At 35.1% G+C, this 14648-nt stretch overlaps 1 protein-coding gene across 1 annotated transcript in view; it reads right to left on the reverse strand.

The window, feature by feature from the left end:
• The window catches only part of MAGI2 (membrane associated guanylate kinase, WW and PDZ domain containing 2), a 1134938-nt gene that overhangs the window by 481491 nt on the left and 638799 nt on the right, over window positions 1–14648 (reverse strand). The window contains exon 5 of the mRNA XM_039239084.1: window positions 6360–6570. Coding sequence (XP_039095015.1) covers window positions 6360–6570 — 211 coding nt within the window. The remainder of the gene's footprint in view (window positions 1–6359; window positions 6571–14648) is intronic.

The raw sequence follows: 14648 nt of genomic DNA on the forward strand, positions 1-14648 counted from the left end.
GATAAGTAAAAAGTCCTCCTACAAAGCCAATTCTGAATCATGGTCATTAACTGATAGTTAAAATGTATTTTCATCTGGGAAATACTGTATCAGAAGAATACTCAGAGATTGAAGTCAATGATATTTGACTGCACAAAGCATAATCTTTTGAACAAGGTATAAACAAGGTCCAGGTAAATATTTTACTGTCTACTGGGCAATTCAAAATGTATTTGGATATTGAAGTTTGAAAAGCAATTACCATACAGATTCAGAGACAATAATCACAGAGATTACTGAGTGCATTTTACAAAATTTTAAAAATAAATGTTAGTTCTTTTTTTTCAAGTAATCTTTACATCCAATGTGGGTCTCAAACTCATAACCCCAAGCTGAGATCAAGAATCACATGCTCTACCAACTGAGCCAGCCAGATGCTTCTAAATGTTAGTTCTTAAAATTATATAAATTGATTATATTTTATATGATAGCCAATACAATCCTCAGGATAGTTATGTCATTTTCCAGAAGACTGTCTTTCCCCTTTATATCATCTTTCTAAAAAGAGGATTAAAAGCAATGATTAGATACATCTAATCGACACTGAACAGAGGAACTTTTTCATTCAAGGATCCATTCTCTCTCATAGTCCTATTTTTCCCCTTCATACACTGGTAATCTACATAAGAAGTTATTGTCAATGACCTCTATAATGGTTGCTTCTTAAATACTATTCCTAAATATTTTATTGATCATGTGAATGTGTGAGTTTGCCATCATATTATCTTTCATATGTTTAGAAAACATTTTTGAGAAGTTTTATTATAAATATAGCTTTGGATACTGTGACTGTGAGTTGCATATGGTTTTGTCTAAAACATATTATTTTCTGTCTGGGAATTGCACTGGATCTTGTGTGGCACAAGAAAAAATAATATGAAACAAAATCAATATATCTACTGTTTGTAATACAAATTACAGAGAGGAATCACAGACCACATTTTTTGACTGGTGGGAATATGCCGAGTTGAGGATGTGAAAGCTGGAATTGCTGCACCCCCAAAAATTGATTTCACTTTTCCTTCCAATATATTTCCCAAGTATTCTGTCCACTATTTCATAAATACAAGTTTTTAATTTGTTTGAAATGGCAATCAGTGATTTACTGAACACTTAAGGAGATACAGAAAGAGCAACACAGGAGGAAACAGATGCTATGTGTGTCTTCCTGAGAATTGAAAAGCAAATTCATCCTGGACAGTGATTTAGGAAACCATGCACAGCTATGACATTTTTCACAGATGTGATTTTCAGTTTCAAAAGCCTGCTTTTAAAAATCTATTATTTAAGATGACATAGCGTTCATGGCCATTCAGGGAGATGGTAGTAAACAAATAGGTTCTTGTTGTCATTTTGTTCTTTGCCAAAGGAATAGTAGTCTCTTTTATGTCACTAACTAAACTGACTTCCAAACAAAGAAGGAATTTAATGGGATTCCCAAAGCATGTCAATACAGATTAACCCTATGGAGGCTCTGCTTTATGGAACATTTAGCCTCCAGAATAGTGAATTTCTGGCCGAGAAACCTATAAACAAATACTATTTGTAATATGAAAGTTTTCTTTTATTTCAGCCAATGTTTATTTATACCATGTAGGTAGTATGGGATAAGGACAATAGCTGTACAAGGTGACGGGACTATGCGACCTTAAGAATGTTAAGTTGTCCAAGGGTGCCTCAGAATCTCTATGAAATGGGGTGTGTTAAATGCTCACAAGGTGTCTATGATATAAGTAACATAGGGACCATGGCAAAACGATTAAGAACAAGAACACTGGAGAAAGACTTGTGTCACATGAAAGTATGAATCCTGTGAGTTTTGCTGATGACTCTATTACCAGGGTTTATTATTTTATTATTTCATTAGTTTTTAAAGTTTATTTATTTTGAAGGAGGGAGGGAAGGTGAGTGGGGGGGGAGGGAGAGGGAGAAGGGCAGGGAAGGCCAAAGAGAGAGGGAGACAGAGAATCCCAAGCAGGTTCTGCTCTCTCAATGCAGAGCCCAATGCAGGGCTCACATTCACAAACTATGAGATCATGACCTGAGCTGAAACTGATAGTCAGACGCTTAACCAGCTGGGCCACTCAGGGCCTCTATATTCCCATGCCTAGCACATGGTATGCACCTTACAAAGATGTGTTGAATAAATGGAGTCAAAGCATCCTGGCTTTGAATTCTTGAATATATGATCACGGGCAAATTACTTCCTTTGCTTCAGTCTCCTAAAGTTAGAATTAAGTGAGCACAGTGTAAAAGCTTCATATATTAGCTATTATTGTTCAGATAACTTGAACACAGCCTGAAGAAAGCTGGCACTCAGTATATGGTAACTCCTATTACTAATTTGAATTTACAATTAGTATGCTATCTATTTTAAAAGACATTATTAATGAGGGTGATGAAAACTACTGGTTTTAAACAATCTTATGCACCTCAAAATCTTTTGAAAATTGCTAAACATAAGACACTATGAATGTTTCAAGCATGTTTAGATGAGAACATTCATTCACAGTTTAAAATTCCATTGTTTAAAAATGTTTTCTTAGGTATTCATTTTTTCTCATTACATATCACTGTAAATGATAAAAGGAATTTGCTTTGATACATTCATCAAGGGAAGCAGTTCTGAAAACTGTGGGAAATATAATTGACCCATGTATTTAGTACCAAAAACAACAACAAAAAACCCTCATCTTCTAAATGTAAAACTTGTCATGTATTGAGACATATATTTTGCAATACTCTATAAATCAATAACTATTTTAGGATATTACTGTATAGAAGACCAAAAAAAAAAAAAAGAAATTGCTTGCTATCTTAATTCAACACTGATAGTATTTATATTATATACATATAATATGTATATAATACATACTATATATTATATATTTATATAGATACTGTATACTATATATAATGGGTATATACAGTATACAAGTATATAAATATTATATGCATATATGTACAGTGCTCTATAGTGTATATATGTATATATTTTTTAAAAAATATATTTAAACTAACATTTCAGCAAGGTAGAGTTCCCCTCTCCTATTCAGAAACACATGTGTAGATATTTATATTTATATATTTAAATTTTATACAAAGAACCACAGGGCCCTTCTCCTTTCTTTTCCTTATTGTCTGTTTTATCACAGTCTTCATTTCACAGGAGACAATTCAGTCAAGTGTAATGAGGGGCGTTGTCTACCAAGGGAGACCTTCATTAATGTAAATGACTCTCACAATGTTTGTAAGAGGGAAGTTCTCACTGATGCCAGCTCTTCTTATCTCCCAAACCTTATCTATCTTCCCCTCTTTCTGTTTTATCTCTCTCTTAACTTACTCTACTTGCCTTTTTGGTCTTCTTTCGCAGACCTCGACTTTGCTCCAGGACTGCAAACTTTTATATTACAAATATGATTTGTTTTCTCAGTTTCTTGGCTGGAAATTCTGGGGCCCACCATGGCTTAGTGTCTAGAAAGTCCTACTGCCCCCATGATGCTCTATCTCCTTTCACTGTCTCCTGCTCTATCAGACTGTTTCCAATGGGCTTTTATATTCACAAAAGAATTCACTTTGGTATCAGTAGCAAGGTACTCCCAGCTTGATGACAGTGGGTTGAAATGCTGATTTTGTCAGACATAGGAAGAAAAGGGGAATTCCAGATCAAAGAGTGAAAGCAGGAAGGAATCAGGGAAATTGAGGGGAAAAATAAAGCAGAGTGACCCCATCCAGAGAGAAAGGAAACCACAGTGCAAGTGGTAATGGCATAGAAATGAGGCACTAGATGAAGAAGACACTGATCCCTCCCTAGTCTGATTTTTGAGCTCATTACACTGAATCTTGAGATTCAAAGGTAAGTGTTTCAAGAAATGAAAAGATAGGCCTTGGAGTGGCCCACAGTGAGACTGGGGTGGGGGGGTGCCTTCATTCTTTAAGGGGGGTAATTGCACCTGCATTCTACAGGAGCCTCCTTCCCACCACACTCCCATTTCAGTCTTAACTCAAGGCATCTTCATTTTCCTAAACTCTGGGTGAGTCTCCCCATGATCAGATTTCTTGCCAAAATGAAATTCTCTCCTCTTTTTTATCTTAATTTTCCACTTCAGCCTATCTCTATTCTTCTTGCTGATTCATTCTTCCCTGAAGTAAGAGGAAGAAGATAAACAAAGAAACCCCCTTGCCTGTCTTTCGAAAGCACTAATGATCTAGGAAATGGAAACAGAGCAATAATGTCACAAGATTCATTAATGAATACTTACTTTTCTAGTAAAGTCTTCTCACTATCCCTGATAAACCCATGAGCTGGGTCTTTGTAACGGCCATTCTTATACCTCAAATGCTGTGTCTACACATTGCCAAGTCTGTGTGACCTCACCTTCCTTATGATGACTCCTTTTATAACTTAAGTCTTTGTTCAGTAAATCCTTCTCTGCATAGTATCAAAAATTCAGAAAGTAGTTATTGGCTAATTGTTTATGTCTTCCCCAACACGAACAATAGATCTCAACACTAAATTTGAGAACAGGTGTGAAATCTCATGAATCTTTGAATTCTGACACTGGATGACTCATTAGAGTATTAACAGAATCATTTTGGTAGATTCTTCCAAGTCCTGACAAAGTCTCGTCATTTACACTGTATCTGAACACAACTTCCGTCTTCCAAAGCCCCTTTTTTCTTCACAGTCACAAAATCTGACATTTAAAAGTGAAAAGATTATTTTGTAATCACAAAGATTTTTATAATTGCATTATTGGAAGCCTTGTAAGGAAACAATTCTTTAATCAACTTGTCATGCTGGTTTTCCTTTACTATTGCCACAAACCCTTATTTCCACTGTATTATATAATAAAAAAGTGTATATTATCAGTCTCCTTCTACTGAATATCAATTTTCCTGAACATCAGTGTGTGAACTCTCATATAGGGGTTATCCTTTGAATGATCCCATGCTATGCTTATCAATAACAAAATTATGTTCTAGATTTAAATAATTTTGAGCATTTAAAAAATCTATGACTTCCTCTTTCCCAATCAATTGATAAAAGTTATTTTTGGGTCATTGATTATAATAATAAAAAATAAGAGATTTTTTTTAATTTACAAGATCTGTCAAAAGGTGAATGGTAGGGATTCATTCTCAGCAAATCACTGCATTTCTCACCCCATGTTGCAGTCAAGCAGAGCACCAAGTAATTGCCTCATTATATATTCCCTTGGCCACAAGTATCAAAGTCCCCACCTTCACATAAGAATTAAATATTGGAATGCGGGAACATTTCAATTTCACAACTGAGTTCCACCTACAGAGATCTAAGTCATAAGTCACTCCAGGTTGGGGAAGGGAATCCAGTTTTAATATTTTTTCTTGAATAATCAGAGCTTACATATTTTTATCTACTGTCAGCCCTGAAAACCTCATATTCTATTAGTTTTTCTGTTTGAGTCTTGTTTGAGGGAATAAGCATTAAAGGAATATGTGTTGCTCATTTGCAATGTTTTGTTTTTATTTTTTCTAATTAATATTTTGATTGTTTTATGCACATCAATGATTTATAGCTATAGCTATAAATCTTCACTTTAGTAGTTTCTTTAAGCAAAAAAAGAGGTTCTACTCCTAGAAAATAAAGAAGGGAAGCTTTATTAACAGTATTGTTAATAAAATATTTTAAAAATCAGTTTGGGAAAAAAAGTCCAAAAGGAAAGAAAAGATTAGGTTGAGTCCGTATCACCAGGGAGTTCAAGATTAGCATTTTGGTTACCTTGGCCAGTCATAAAGATGGTAAGCGAAAAAAGAATAAAAATAATAAATAAGTGAGTGTGATGGACTACACAATACAAAAATCAAATAGCTTTATTGACATCTGACCTCTGCGTGAAGTCCTTACAATGTTGTCTTTTGTAACAAGTAAGCATTTTGCTCTAAATAGCTGCATCACTAAACTTGATGGAGGATGTTTCCAGAAATCTGACTTAAAAGATGGGATTACCTATGCAGAAGTCTTGAAAGAGTAGAGTAAGCAATTCCCATAATAGGTAGATTATTTCTAACTCAATAATAACATCACATAGAGATTTACCCTTTTTGTTCATGATGATAACAAATTTTACAGTGTAATTGTTTCATTTGATTTATAGCTATAATCTAGGATCCTTAACTGTATTAAGGCACTGTCCATTATTCTTTCACAAAGAAGAAAGCTAATACCAGACACAATAAAATTTAATATTTTATTTTGATCACATCTCTATGTGCTACATCATTTCTATGCATCTATGATCTTTGTGGCAATATCCAAAGAAATGTGTAAAACTCACTCTATGAAGTAGACTTCACCCTTCTCTGTATAGGCCATTTCCCAGTTATCAGGCAATGGGTCTGACTCCTCATTCTCTTCAGGTTTAGTTGGTTTTGCATCATCCATCTGCTCCTTCAGCTCCTCAGGCTGACTGTACACTGGTGCAGGATAAGGCTGGGAGGGTGTCTCCCCTGAGGCACCTGCACTCTTGTCTTCATGTTCACTGGATTCTACGAGAGAACAAGAGCATGAGGTTAGTCACTCTAGCTACGGTAACTTCTCACAATGAGTGTGGAGTATGATGCACCAGGGTAAATAGGCTCTATGACGGCTAATAGAAAAAGCATAATCGCAAACATCTCTGACAATGGTCTCTAGACCTATCTGAGTTCTTTCACTTCTTATTCTTGTCTATCTTTCATCTAATTATTGCTGATTACTGAACTGGAGGACCATTTCACAACACAGGTGTGGTAGCCAGAATAATGACTCCTTAAAGATGCTCATGTCCTACTTCCTGGAACATCTGAATGAATGTTGCCTTACATGGCAAAAAGAGAATTCTCAGATCTGATTAAATTAATGGCCTTGAGATTGGGAGATTATCTTCAATTATTCAGGTGGGCTTATTGAAATGGCAAGGGTCCTTAAAAGTGTAATAGGAAGGTAGAAGAGGAGGGTGAAGAGACTTGAAACTAAAGAATGGTCAAAGAGATACAATGTTGCTGGCTTTGAAGATAGAAGGGGACTAATGAACCACAAGCCAAGAAATGTGAATTGCTTCTAGAAGCCGGCAAACCAAGGGTACAGATTCTTTTCTAAAGCCTCTAGAAAGTAACACAGTCCCATTGACACTTTGATCTTAGCCCAGCAAGACCCATGTCAGATTTCTAACCCAGAGAGCTGTAAGACAGTAAATTTGCATTGTTTTTAGCCCTTAAGTTTGTGGTAATTTATTATAGCAACAATAGAAAATTGATACAACAAAGTAAAACCTAAAAGAGATACATATATTAAGATAAATGGTAACAGGATTGGAGGACAGACTCAAGAGTCTGAACATGTAAGTAGCACAAGATCCAGAATGAGGAAAAGGAGCACATAAAGAAGAAATAACTCAACAACAACCAAAAAAAAAATAAGAAAATTTACCTAAGATCAAGAAACACTTGAGTTTGCAGACTGAAATGGTTCACTGAATCTGATACCAGATTAATGAAGCACACAGACTCCTAAACACATCTAGGTGAAATTTCCAAACTCCGATATTAAAAAGCAACTTTAGTAGCTCCTGCACTGAAGAAACATGATTGCTTACAAAGAAAAGAGGAACAGAAGAACATGAGATCTTTCATCTGTGATATTCTAAGCTCAAAGAAATAAGGTAACATCTGTAGTAACTTGAGAAAAAAAAAAGTACAGCAACTAAAGAACTTATCTCTACCAGAATATTATTCCTCTATCTAGGCAAAAGAAAGTCATTTTAAATATACAGAAGGTCTGAATAGGTCCTATACATGCATCCGACTTGAGGACAACATTTGAGAAATTACTCTAAGAGGATCAAGGGGATTCAATCAGAGAAAATATCTCTAATAGGGAGAAGAAGGAGAAAATAAAAATTAAGAAGTAAATCCTGCATAATATACCTAAATATAAATGGACAATGATCACATTTTTGGAAATTTGTAATATGTGCTAAAGACAAATTCTTGTAAGACAAGAAAACATTGTATGGAAAATCTAATACCAGCATGGGTTTTAAACTGTACCTTGGTTAAGTTCAGGTCCTAGAGGGTGGAGAAAAGGTAAGGAAATTCAGACATTTTAAAGGTCTGTTAGGAGCACATCAGAAAATGGGTAAACAGGATAATTTTAAAGGCTACCTTTACATGGGATTACATTATTGGGCAAGTGTTGTGGTCAAGGCGTAGACGTGACTGTATAATGGGGATATTTTAAAAATATCACCTAATGTATATTCTATCCAAGCTATTTAGAATTTCTTTTTCCCCCCATTTAGCTTTTTTGCCACTAATGAGAGACTATGGTCTTATTTGTCAAGGAAGACTAGATTTGGTGCCGTCTAGAAAAAGATATATTTGTGGGTAAATAAAAAGAAAGTAATGCAGAGTAAGTTCCTACAAGGTAAGATGGTGTGATTTGGAGAGAAATTCAAAGGAGGAAATGTTCAGGTTTAAGGTACTGCCTAGTTCACTTAGAAATTCAGCACCACTATCTTTAGGTTTGGTCTGGGTGTGATACGGTAGTGGTGAGAAAAGGGAAACCACAGAAAAGGTCAAGGGAGCCCAAAGGAGAAGAGGCCTATGAATTCCTTTAGTTTAGCACTTTGGGAGAGGTATTTCCTGCAGAGTGGCTCCAAGTCTCCACTGGTGGGTCAGAACAGAGAGATAGTGAGTTAAAAAAAAAAAAAAAAAAAAAGGCAAATACTACCCCTAGACTCCCCTGTGGTATCAATGTCATCCAAAAGTCCAAGCATACCCTAGTGGGAGATTTGGAAAGAGAACCAGTTGGTCTGCGGTGGGTCACTACGGCTTTCTCACCTGTCCGCTGTGGTAGAGACATCTTAACCCAAACACTGGAAGGAGAGTCCTACTGACAGATGCCAGTGTGAGGATAGGACAGTCAACTCAAAAATATGATAGTCTGCAACCATTTGGGAACATAACTAATAACTATTAACATTAAAAGTATACATATACAAATGCACATGTTCTTTGGCTTAGTAATCCCATATATATATGTGAATATATCCTCTAGACATATATATATATATATATGTATATATGTATATATCCTCTAGAAATAAAGCTGTTATGGTATAATAATACATATATAACAATATATACATATATACAATACAATATATAACAATATATGTATAATATATTGTATATGTATGTGTATATATATGTATAATAATACATATATAACAATATATACTGAAGTATATGTAATAACAAAGCCCTGAAAATGGTTTTAATGCCTAACAATGAAAATATGAGTAAGTAAATCGTGGTTATCATTACCCTGGAAAACTGTAGTTTAAAAACAATGAATTAGATTTTTACCTATTGAACTGAAAAAGATACTCATCATTATTATTCAAAGAGTAATCTAAGTTGCAAAGTAACATATATTGTTAATCCTATCTTTAAAAAATAAGCAAACACCAAGTTCTCTTAGATATATCCACATAATTTTGCATATAATTAAAAGAACATGAAAATAGGATGGAAGATGTACAATGGATTGCCAACTTTGATTATTTAAGGATAGTAAATTTATATGGGGTGGAAGAAGTTGTATTTATGTATCTCTGCATTCATTGGCTATTATTTTTATAACTTTAAAAATTAATAAAGGTAATTTATAAGTAGTTAATTAAGGTAGAATGCTATCTTTGTCTCAATCAATTGCTTAGATCAATGTTGTCCCTATATGCATCAGTCTCAGAGGGCCATTTTAAGGTTTAGGAAGCGCAAGAACACGTTACCAGCTTTCATGGTTTTGCCCTTAAAAAGAAGACTTTATTATAAGAATATGGACCCTTATTGGTGTAGTCTTCCAGTTGATTCCTCATAAAGAATTGACCTTTGTAATTATATGGAAAACAAGCAGCAAGAAAAGGTACCATTGTTTTCTTTAGATATTCATTGCTGTACCTTATTACATGTAATTACCAATACACAAAATAGACTGCTCTCAGGTGGTTCCAAATGTCATGTTGTATTTGAAAACTTAAAATGCAAGGTTGTGTTCTGAAATATTCATTCATTCAATATTCACTTAATATTTATTAAGCACACAATTGTCAGGGACTGAGGACAGAAGAATGAACAAGAGAGGCATGACACCTACTCTTGTGGACCTCAAAATATGACAAGATGTGTAATGTGTAAACAATTTTAAGTGGATGAATGTGTTCCCAGGAGAAGCTGGGGTATTATGCATATGCATTCATCTAATCTTATATAAAGAGTCAAGGAAGGCCATTTTCCCCCAATATGCTACTAACCTGAAACTTGAAAAAGAAATCAAGAGACTTTTTTCAGGGGGATGTAATAGAGAAAAAAAAATCAATAAACAAGGGCTTAATTAAACAAAGCTTTAGAAAGCATACTCAGAATCTGGGACTGTATCCTAAGAGCAATGAGAATGCACTGATGTGTCTTAATCAAGGAGATGACACAATTAGATTTTCATTCCCCACAAAGATTCCCTTAACTATTCTGGGGTTTTGAGAATGGCAAGAGTAAATATTTGCAGATCAGTGGGGAGTTATTTTTGTGCTCCAGATGAGAAATGCTAGTGGCATGGGCATAGAAAGAGTGGACTGAAAAAATATTTAGAGGGTATACTTGGTATACCAGGTGATTTTTAAAAACACCTGGAGAGATAAGGAAACAAATGAGACGTTATGGTAAACCTGGTGGCAAAGCTATTCACTAAGATAGGAAATAGAGAAAGAGCAGAACTATGTGAGGAGTCAGGGGAATATGTATATTGTTTTGGGCACACCAAGACGGAAGTCCATGCCAAACTCACAATGGACATGTTATGTCAGAGAGTGCTTGGCTGGAGAGAATCAATTTAAGAAACAACAGCATATGGTAGATGATTATAATTTAAGCCAGGGGAGTGAATGAAATTGCCTGGAGAGGCAGTGCAGCAGGTGGAAATTGGAATCCCTAGAGCAGCTGTCTTTGGAATTCCCGCATTTAAAAGCCAATGAAAGAATGACCAGGAAAGAACAGCCAGGGAAGTAATAGGAAAACCAGTTGATATTCATGTCATAGAAGCCAAACAAAGGGCAATGAGGAGGAAATACTTACTACCTGTGGCCAAAGCTTCTAAATAGTAATAAAAGGGAAGCAATATAAGGGCATAAAAATCTATTGAAGTCAATGATATGGAGGTCACTGGGGGCTTTAGTTACCAGTTATGGTCGTAGGTACAGTGGAATGGTGGGTGCAGAAGCCAAGTTGGAATGGATTACAGAATGAATGAAAATATATAATATTCTGACAGAGAATTTATTCAAGAAGCTTAGCTATGAATAAATATACTTTTCTTTGACTGAAGTCTAGAGTCTTTGGAGATACCTACAGTGTGCAAGATACTTGACAAGGGCTTAATAGGGGAGAGAAGAAGAATTTTATCAGGCTATTGTGAACTGAGTTGATAGAACGTGATAAGTAGCTCCTGCTTTCTCTATATGAACAAAATAAGTGAAAAACAATGAGTAAGGCAAATGGAGAACTATAACATTCCCAGATTTACTATCCATAAAGGCTAATCTATGTAGTTTATGGTGAGAGTCAAGGGCTTCTGGTGAAACTCAGAATCAGGCAAATGTACCCACAGGCAGCACAGAACCAGGGCAGGCTGCCCATGAAGGGGCAGAATCTATTTTTAGAAGATGAATGTAGAACATTAAAAGGAAGAAAAAGATGAGTTAGTCAAGCAGGCCAAAATATCCTTCTAAGATGCATCATTCAGATAAGACACTCCCATTTCACCTGGGTAGCGTAGGTTAAGGTACCAGAAGAGTGAAAATTAAGTACCTTCTTTGACACGTAAGACAGTGGTGGATAAAGATGAAGTACCTCCCCCAAAATCTGGGTAACTATATACAGCACTATTATAATGATTTACTAAGTGATATTCAATGACACTAAAGAGTTATATACAGATTTCTAGGAATTTGTCTGAGGAATTCCAATATTTAGCCTTCTGCAAGAGAAAGAATTGGCATTCCAATATAATAATGGTATGCATTATTAGTTACCTAGGGCTGTCATAACAAATACCACAAACTGGATGGCTTAAACAATAGAAATGTATTATCTTACAGTTCTGGAGACTAGACATCTTAAATTAAAGGTTTGGCAGAGCCATGATCCCTCTGAAGGCACTAGAGAAGGATCTATTCCAGACCTCTCTGCTAGCTTCTGGTAGTTACTGGGTTTATGGCAGCACAACTCCAATCTTCATATGGCTTTCTTACCGTGTACATGTCTGTGCCTGGATTTCCCCTTTTCAGATGGACACCAGCCATACTGAATCAGGGTCCAGCCTACTCCAGTATGACTTCATCTTAACTAACTGCATTTACAATGACCCTATTTCCAAATAAGTTTGCATTCTAAGACTCTGGTGGCTTGGATGTCAGTATAGAAATTGGGGAAAGGGCACAATTTAACTACTTACATAATAAATTAGGTGAGTTTAGCTTACAATTCACTGAACATTCATGCTACATCATGACAGTTTTCCTGCTTAGTAAGAAAAATAAAAGATAACTTTACTGCATTTTAGATATGATTAAGTCTTTCTTCTGTATGAGGCTTACTATTATTAGTTTTAATCAGGTATGTTGGGTGATGTATAAGTAACTGAGAATGTACCCATTAAGAACAGAATGGATTTTTTAAAAAAGACTATTTTTAGAGTAATTTTAAATATACAGCAAAATTAAGAGAAAGGTATAGAGATTTCCCATTTACTCCCTGCCCACGCTCTATACATAGCCTCCCCATTAGAAATATTGCCCCACCAGAGTGGGACATTTGTTACAACTGGTGACCCTACACTGCCACATCATTATCACCCAAAGACCATAGATTAAACTAGGGTCACTGTGAGTGATACATCTTATGGGTTTAGACAAATGTAAAATGCTATGTGTCCACCATTATAATATCCTACCAAGTTTCACTGCCCTAAAAATCCTCTGTGCTCCGCCTATTCATCCCAGCCTCCCCCTCTAACTCTTGGCAACCATACTGATGCTTTTACTGTCTTCTTAGTTTTGCCTTATCCAGAATGTCATATGGTATAGAGCCTTTCAGATTGGCTTTTTGCACTTAGTAATGAGATGCACTTAGTAATATGTACTCAAGTTTTTAAAATGCATTTTAATGGCTTATAGCTCATTTCTCCTTAGCACTGAAAACATTCCATTATCTGGATGTACCATCCAAACTGATTTTTACTAATAAAAGGATGAGAAAGAACAGTTCTTACATGCCAACCAAGGGTGCATGTAACTCTCATGGAGTTCAGCTTAGACAAGCATGGGTGTAAATGTGCCCGCACACAGACCTCATAGATGTCAGATCTACAATTTGAGAAACCTGGACTATTTACATTTTGACTAAGAAGGAGCCAAATTATGTTTTACTTTTATAGCACTGTGAAGTTATTTCTTGATTAGAAGTAGTCATGTAGAATTGTCCTTTTTGATTTCTAAGACACATTTCTCAGCCTGGTCTTATTGTTAAGTCTAAACATGAATTTTTGGATATGTAAATGTAATTTTTCCCTAAGATGCTTGCTGCTGAAGTGAACAGACTTTATCAAACACTGCCATTTTTTGAGCATTCCATTTTGCATTTCTAGGTCACTTAGATGCCTTACAAACCAGAGCAGGGCATGTTTTGTTTTGTTTCACTAACAATAGCATCAAAGACTATTTCAATAAGAAGGAACATCTCTTTTTAAAGAATGATAATGATAAAATAAATTACCCTTGACCAGAACTGTTGAATTTCCTAGATACTCTACAGAGACACTGAGACACAAAACAGACGTTGACAATGTACAGTCTTATAAATGAGGATCTATAAAAAAACATATTTTATGTACACTTTTGCTGTTGCAAAGATTTAGGAAATCTAATTTCTTTCCTCTTTCCTACCCAAATGGTATTTTGTTGGATTTAGCAAATGCTTTCCTTCTTTGCATAAGAAAATAAGAAAAACTCAAATATCTGTACATTGTAGAGGGACTGCAAGCCATTTAATTGGAAGAGAATTAAGTGTATGCATTTTTGCATAATTCAGTCCAACTCACATAAATTCTATAGTTTTGGTCTCGTCTAAGGTGTTGATATACAAAAATATGTATTGTAGCCATTCCATTTGCTTACACGTTTATTGCCCTACAAAATCTAACACATTGTCTTTTGGACACAAGACTAGGAATAAATCAGAATGCCATGGTTTTGAATGTCTCACTCAGTTTTATTAAAGAATAATCAGAAACCAAGATAAAACCATTTCAAGAAGAATGCCTGTTTTATACGTTACCCATATTTTCACTTGACATGGTCTATGTATATAGTTAATGTTGAATTTTATGTAATTGCTATCTTTTGAAATGAGGGAAAAAACAATGTTTTTAAGCTAGACAGGAAATTGTTGATTTTCTTTCTTGAACTGTCATAAAATTTAAATTTCCAAAAATTGTTTTATCCTGTGAGAGCTCTGTGATTTATATTTAT

Source organism: Hyaena hyaena, unplaced genomic scaffold (assembly GCF_003009895.1).
Source record: "Hyaena hyaena isolate Hyena2069 unplaced genomic scaffold, ASM300989v1 scaffold_152, whole genome shotgun sequence".
Classification (NCBI taxonomy): Eukaryota; Metazoa; Chordata; class Mammalia; order Carnivora; family Hyaenidae; genus Hyaena; species Hyaena hyaena.